Genomic DNA, 7,787 nt, shown 5'->3' with positions numbered 1-7,787 from the left:
CGTAGGGACCGTCCCGTACAGGACCTAGGCCGATCCCACACAGTCTAAAAGTAGGCACGATTCGGCCTACAGGATCTAGCCATCCCGCTACAGGACTAGGCGTGACCCGTTCACAGACTAGGCCATCCCGTACAGGACTAGCAGATTTCCTCGCGACGGACTCAGGCCGATTTCGCCCTACGCGACTGTCTGATCCCGACGTGGCACTAGGCTGCAGTCCCGTTACTCGGACTAAGCTTCATCCCCTACGAGATCCTAGGCTGATCCCGTACTGGACTAGGCCGATTATTATGTTTCTACCAGGTGGTACTGAAGGGTGCCCCTGGACAACCCGGGACTATTTTACGGACAGTCCCCATGGGRGGAGTACGTCTCGTCTCCCCGGTTACCGTTTCCGGTGTCAAACCTAACGTCACCACCCTTGTTGTCAAGGGAACCACAGGTAAGGATGTTCAGTAATAGCTCTTTTCTAGTCGGCGCGCTTCGCTTCATCCTTTGACTAGAGTTGCGTTCCCTAAAGATTCGTTTAGTTTTAGCGAAGCGTTGAACKATCATGCTTTAGCTTGTACTGTTTTGAAGCATCTGTCCCAATAGATTAGCCCGAGTGCCAGTCTTGTTAGCGTTGACATTCCACTCCTTAACACGCCTGGTGGAATGTTAGCACAAAACCGGTCTGGATTTCAGCCTACCAATATACATAATCAATTAACGTTGTCCCTTCCCCTTAGGTGTGACAACGTTTGGTACKGTGACTGGTACGGTGTCTTCGAGCCTGGCGGGTGGAAGCGTTGCCACGGCTACTCCCATCACCACCTTGGGCACCATGACCGCTCTGCCTGGACAGGTCACCGTCTCCGCAGCWCAGGTACAGTTCATGTAGAACAAGGTAGGCTGCGTTTTACAAAAAGCAGCCCAATTATTTGGGAAAAGGATCTGATCGGTCCCCCAAAAAATAATGATCAGAATTGGGCTGCCTTTTGTTAAAGCAGTGTCGTCGGCGTCTTATCTGTCACGTTTTTTAACGTCGGGAGAGTTGTTCGTGTTTGGTGCAGATGCATCCATCCTGTCATGTTATCATGAATAATTGCTATGGGTTGACTCCCATTATAATTTTTTTTTGCTGCTATGCTTGTCCTGCTGGCACAGTGATACGCCTGGGAGACAGCTGTCTGTGAAAAGCAGGCCTTGCAGTGATTCTCTTCTGGTCATCATCTGCCATCATGAAAAAACCTGTAGAAAACCTCATACTTGGAAGGATTCAATTGTCATTTAACCTCTCTGGGATGGTTTGGACGCTAGCGTCCCACCTGGCCAACATNTATTATGGATCCCCATTAGTTCCTGTTGCCAAGGCAGCAGCTACTCTTCCTGGGGTCCAGCAACATTAAGCCAGTTATACATTTAAAAATATGACATTATTTTTCATATAACACTTAAGAGCCTTGCTCAAGGAAATAATATATTTCCTATCTTGCGCATGTATACATTCTCTGTTTCTACCAGGTGGTGCTGAACGGTGCCCCAGGACAGCCCGGGACTATTTTACTGTATATAAGGTGTAAATGTATCTTAACAGGCTGTTATTATTATGTTTCTACCAGGTGGTACTGAAGGGTGCCCCCGGACAACCCGGAACTATTTTACGGACCGTCCCCATGGGAGGTGTACGTCTCGTCTCCCCGGTAACGGTTTCCGGTGTCAAACCTAACGTCACCACCCTGGTCGTCAAGGGAACCACGGGTAAGGAGCTCACTGATAATCTCATCACAGCTTTGCTAGTCATGTCTAGTTACGCTACTAAAATATGATTTAGTTAAGTGACACATTGAATCATCAACAGTCACTGTCATGCTTTAGCGTGTGCTGTTATGCAGCATCAGGCCCATTACACTAGCCCGGGTACCAGTCTGTTAGCGCTACCAATGGCCGTCAATCAATTCATAAATCAATGTTCTCCCTCTGAACAGGTGTGACTACGTTGGGTACGGTGACTGGCACAGTGTCGACCAGCCTGGCAGGAGGAAGTGTTACCACCGCTGCTCCTATCACCACCTTGGGCACCATGACGACCCTGCCTGGACAGGTCACCGTCTCCGCAGCACAGGTACAGTTTATGTAGATGACGTAGGATGCATTTACACAGGTAGCCCAATTCTGATCTTTTGCCCGATTTATTGGCAAAAGAGCTGATCTAATTGGTCAAGAGTCCAATTAGTGAATAAAAAGATCAGAATTGTCTGCTTGTGTAAATGCAGCCTTAGTGTCTTATCTACCACCTATGTCAGTCCCGTTTGGTACAGGTGCACACTGTCGTCATTAATACTTGGAATGGGTGGACTTCCGTTTTAAATTTGCTGCTAGGCTTGTCCTGGTGGCATACACCTGGGAGACACCAAGCTGACGTTGATACGTCCGGGTGACGCCAAGCTGACGTTGATACGTCCGGGAGACACCAAGCTGACGTTGACACGTCCGAGAGACACCAAGCTGGCGTTGATACGTCCGGGAGACGCCAAGCTGACGTTGATACGTCCGGGAGACGCCAAGCTGACGTTGATACGTCCGAGAGACGCCAAGCTGACGTTGATACGTCCGAGAGACGCCAAGCTGACGTTGATACGTCCGAGAGACGCCAAGCCGACGTTGATACGTCCGTCTCCTGGGGGGATGGTCGCCACCATTATCCTCTCCTGGGGGATGGTGGACCACCCATATTCTCCTGGGGATGGTGGACACCATTATCTCCTCCTTGGGGATGTGGACCACCCATTATCTCTCCTGGGGGATGGTGGACCACCCATTATCTCTCCTGGGATGGTGACCACCCATTATCCTCTCCTGGAGGATGGTGGACCACCCATTTTCTCTGGAGGATGGTGACCACCCATTATCCTCTCTGGAGGATGGTTGACCCCCTCGATGTAAACATGCAACCAAATATGTTTCATGCCTTTTGAAATAATTAGCTCATTCAATATATCAAAGATCAAATGGCTATGGCAGGCTTACAAATATTTTTATTCACCTGAAGCCCACAAATAGTCTTCAGGAATTGTAGCTTTTTCTAGTTCAGTCATATGTATCTTAGCCACTTTTGAACTAAGTGTTCACCTTGCAGGCTGAGTATCGAGTTGAATCCCGTACGTTGGGATGACCAAACCAAATGAAGTATCTACAAAGCTGGTAGGAGGACACATCACCCAGGAGAAAAGGCTACATCTGTTTTTTTCCTAAGTACACTTGGCGATACAAATTATTATTTTGTTTGGATTCACATGATTCGATTTCACCGCGACTGAACCAAATCCCAAATAAACAACGGCGAAGTGAATCGTTCACTTGGTCAATAAATAATGTTTTAATGAACCTTTGTATGGATTTCTTTAAAAAACACTTCGACTTTATTATGGCCTTATTACTACGTTTATTGTGACGAAAACATGCTAATAATAGCGCCAACAGTTCTAGAGGCTACAAGTATGTTTTCATATGGTCTACTAGTTATTAGTCTGTTCACTGTAATATTTTATAAGATATTCTACCTGCTGCTTCATTGTTGACTGTGTCTCGTCTCTCTCTCTCCTTGAGCAATGGTCACGCCTGTTGCACACAGGCAGGTGGATGTCCTCGGTGCACACACCTACTGAGTCCGAATTGCCCTGGAACCAACAGCAGCACAAGAACCGTTTGTGGTAGCTTCATGAAATGGGTTCCATGGGCGAGCAGCCGCACACAAGCCTAAGATCACCAATGCGCAATGCCAAGCGTCGACTGGAGTGTGTAAAGCTCAATGCCTTCAGACACTGGAGCAGTGGAAACGCATTTCTCTGGAGTGATGAATCACGCTTCACCATCTGGCAGTCTGACGGATGAATCTGGGTTTGGCGGCTGCCAGGATGCTACCTGCCCCAATGCAATAGTGCCAACTGTAAAGTTTGGTGGACGAAGGCCAATGGTCTGGGTTGTTTTCATGGTTCAGGCCCCTTATTCCAGTGAAGGGAAACCGTAACACTACAGCATACAATACATACTAGACAATTCTTGCTTCCAACTTTGTGGCAACAAAGGCCCTTTCCTGTTTCAGAGCATGACAATGCCCCTGGGCACAAACCGATGTCCATACATTAATGGATTTTCGAGATTAGGTGGAAGAACTTGACTGGCCTGCACAGAGCCTGACCTCAACCCAATCGAACACCTTTTTGGATGAATTGGAACGCAACTGCGAGCCAGCGCCTAATCGCCCAACATCAGTGCCGGACTCTCACTAATACTCATTTGGCTGAATGGACCAGCAAGTTCCCTGCCAGCAAGGTTGTCTCCAACATGTTAGTGGAAAGCCTTCCCAGAAGAGTGGAGGTGTTATAGCAGCAATGTTCCAACATCTATGGAAAGCCTTCCCAGAAGAGTGGAGGCTGTTATAGCAGCAATGTTCAACATCTAGTGGAAAGCCTTCCCAGAAGAATGGAGGCTGTATAGCAGCAAATGTTCCAACATCTAGTGGAAAGCCTTCCCAGAAGATGGAGGCTGCTTATAGCACAATGTTCAACATCTAGTGGAAAGCCTTCCAGAAGAGTGGAGGCTGTTAGCAGCAATGCCCATTAGTGAAAGCCTTCCCAGAAGAGTGGAGGCTGTTATAGCAGCAATGTTCCAACATCTAGTGGAAAGCCTTCCCAGAAGAGTGGAGGCTGGTTATAGCAGCATGCTCCAACATCTAGTGGAAAGCCTTCCCAGAAGATGGAGGCTGTTACAGCAGCAAAGGGGGCCAACTCCATATTAATGCCCGTGATTTTTGGAATGAGAAGTTGACGAGCAGCTGTCTATGTAAACTACATGACCAATAGTATGGTTGATTTCTATTTGATTAATAATATTTAAAAACGGTGCATAAATTATTACATGAACATAAATGACATAAAATTAATTTCCATGACTTATCCGATTTGATCATTTTCCAAAACTTTTCCAAACCTGGGGTAAAAAAAAACACATTTTCAAATACAATAACTTTCCAGGATTTTCATAACTTCGAGCCCGAATCTGTCAACTTGAAGAAAGCGACGGGTTACAGACACAGTCATGCTCAGTGATAGATAACAGTAGCTCTACTGTGTAGCTGGTTGGTCGTCCCCGTCTCGGTGTGTTTCACACGGCGGATTGGAACCACACTTCTGGGACCGTGCCTTGTCCCCGTCCCCGCCAGGTTGGACGTAGTCTGAGACGGGGGTGTTGTGGTCCCCGTCTCGTGCGTTTCACACGGCGGATTGGAACAACGCTCCCTGGACCGTGCCTGTTCCTGTTCCTGTCCGTCCCCGCCAGGTTGGAACGTAGTCTGAGATGGGGTGTTGGTGGTCCCGTCTCGTGTGTTTCACACGGCGGATTGGAACACACATTTTCCTTTCACGGTCCCTGTCGTCTGCCCGCTGCCCATACTGGAGTTGTCCTGCGTCGACGTAGTGGTAGTGCCAGTCCTCGTGTGTTTCACAAGGTGGACTGGAGCAGACTGTGTGTCTCTGCTGCCTCCAGCTCCGGCCTCAGTGGGGCTTGTCTGGTGTGTTTCACAAGGTGGATTGGAGCAGACCTGCTGTGTCGCTGCTGCCTCCAGCTCCGGCCTCAGTGGGCTTGTCTGGTGTGTTTACAAGGTGATTGGAGCAGACAGAGAGGTGAGGGGGGATCCTCCCTCCTCCACCACCACGGGTGACTTGCTCTGGTAATTCTGAGGACGAGGAGCTGAGCGTCATGCCCATCTTGTCAGAGCCCATGTATGAGCGTGCGGTGTCGAGGTGTAGGTAGCCCTGTTCTCAGAGTCTCCGGTGAGCACCCGGGGCACAGAGCTGCACCAGAGACGACGAAGGGGAGAGGGCTCCGGAGGAGGGGGGCGGAGAGGACGGGGATCAGAGCGCCGGTGTTGCGATTACGCAGGAGCCTTGTGTGTTGCTGGTTGGATCCCATGTTACAGGCTGGCGTAGTCTGGGGTGGTTGGTGACCTGTATCGTGGTCTCTGAGCGGTTGGTGCACACCTGCTGTACCTGGCCCATGTTGGAGGACGCCGTGTTTGAGTATGTGGTACCGGTCTCGTGGGTTTCACACGGCGGGTTTGAACACCCCTCTCCCCACCATTACCAGTCATGTTAGCGGAGGCTTGGTCGCTGTATTGGTAGTGCCAAGTCTCGTGGTCTCGCAGGGGGGTTTGAGCAGACCAGGTCACGGTGCCTGGGCGCTGCTCGGGTGGGTGGAGGAAGGGGCGGAGGTGGGGAGGACAGGATGGAGACAGGAAGGTCATGGACAGGCTGAGCCTCCCACCGCTAAGGTGTAGTGATTAAGGTCACCTGTGTGGCCTGGCCTCCTGCCTGGAGGACAAAGACCAAGAGGTCAATAAAAACAACTCTAAAACATTCAATCTAGCCAATAAAATTAAGAAACATTTCTAAAATGGAATTAAATCATTCCGAGTGTTATGTTTTCATGGTGGCATGTCGGAACAGAAGAATGGTTTTTCTAAGAAGCCGCCGTCTCTCGGACGTATCAACGTCGCGGCTTGGCGTCTCCCGGCACGTAGTCAACCGCTTGCGCGTCATCTCGGACGTATCAACGTCAGCTTTGGCGTCTCTTCGGACGTATCAACGTCAGCTTGGCGTCTCCGACGTTACGTCGCTCTGGCGATCTCCCGGACGTATCAACGTCACTTGGCGTCTCGCCGGACGTATCAACGTCGCTTGGCGTCTCCCCGGACGTTCAACGTCGGCTTCGGCGTCTCTCCGGACGTATCAACGTCGGCTTGGCGTCTCCCGACGTATCAACGTCGGCTTGGCGTCTCCCGGACGTATCAACGTCGGTTGGCGTCTCCCGGACGTATCAACGTCGCTTGGCGTCTCCCGACGTATCAACGTCGGCTTGGCGTCTCCCGGACGTATCAACGTCGGCTTGGCGTCTCGCGGACCGTATCAACGTCGGCTTGCGTCTCCCGAGTATCAACGTGCGGCTTGGCGTCTCCCGACGTATCAACGTCGCTTGGCGTCACCCGACGTATCAACGTCGCTTGGCGTCTCCGGCACGTATCAACGTCGCTTGGCGTCTCCCGGACGTATCAACGTCGGTTGGCGTCTCCGGACGTATCAACGTCGGCTTGGGCCGTCATCGCCGTACGTATCAACGTCGGCTACGGGTCACCCGGACGTATCAACTCAGCTTGGCGTCTCCGGACGTAATCAACGTCAGCTTGGCGTTCCCGGACGTATCAAGTTCAAGCTTGGGTCTCTCGGCTATCAACGTCAGCTTGGCGTCTCGGACGTATCAACGTCGGCTTGGCGTCTCCCCGAGTATCAACGTCGGCTTGGCGTCTCCCGGACGTATCAACTCGCTGGGCGTCACCCGCGATCAACGTGCTTGCGTCTCCCGGACGTATCAACGTCAGCTTGGCGTCTCTTCCGGACGTATCAACGTCGCTTGGCGTCTCTCGGACGTATCAACGTCAGCTTGGCGTCTCTCGGACGTATCAACGTCAGCTTGGCGTCTCTGCGGACGTATCAACGTCAGCTTGGCGTCTCTGGCGGAGCGTATCACGTCAGCTTGGCGTCTCCCGGACGTATCAACGTCAGCTTGGCGTCTCCCGGACGTATCAAGCGTCAGCTTGGCGTCTACCGGAACGTAATCAACGTCAGCTTGGCGTCTCCCGGACGTATCAACGTGTCGCGTTGGCGTCTCCGCGGACGTATCAACGTCAGCTTGGCGTTCCGGACGTATCAACGTCGCTTTGCGTTCGGACGTACACGTCGCGCGTTTCTCGA

General features: G+C 51.1%; 1 protein-coding gene across 1 annotated transcript in view; it reads left to right on the top strand.

The window, feature by feature from the left end:
* The first annotated feature begins 357 nt into the window (after positions 1-357).
* Positions 358-7,787, top strand: part of LOC112075529 (host cell factor 1) — a 47,717-nt gene continuing 40,287 nt past the window's right edge. Inside the window, exons 1-4 of the mRNA XM_070440943.1 lie at positions 358-442; positions 729-865; positions 1,602-1,740; positions 1,968-2,104. Coding sequence (XP_070297044.1) covers positions 358-442; positions 729-865; positions 1,602-1,740; positions 1,968-2,104 — 498 coding nt within the window. The remainder of the gene's footprint in view (positions 443-728; positions 866-1,601; positions 1,741-1,967; positions 2,105-7,787) is intronic.

Source organism: Salvelinus sp. IW2-2015, unplaced genomic scaffold (genome assembly GCF_002910315.2).
Source record: "Salvelinus sp. IW2-2015 unplaced genomic scaffold, ASM291031v2 Un_scaffold3221, whole genome shotgun sequence".
NCBI classification, from domain to species: domain Eukaryota; kingdom Metazoa; phylum Chordata; class Actinopteri; order Salmoniformes; family Salmonidae; genus Salvelinus; species Salvelinus sp. IW2-2015.
This window is presented reverse-complemented; position numbering and strand designations above follow the sequence as displayed.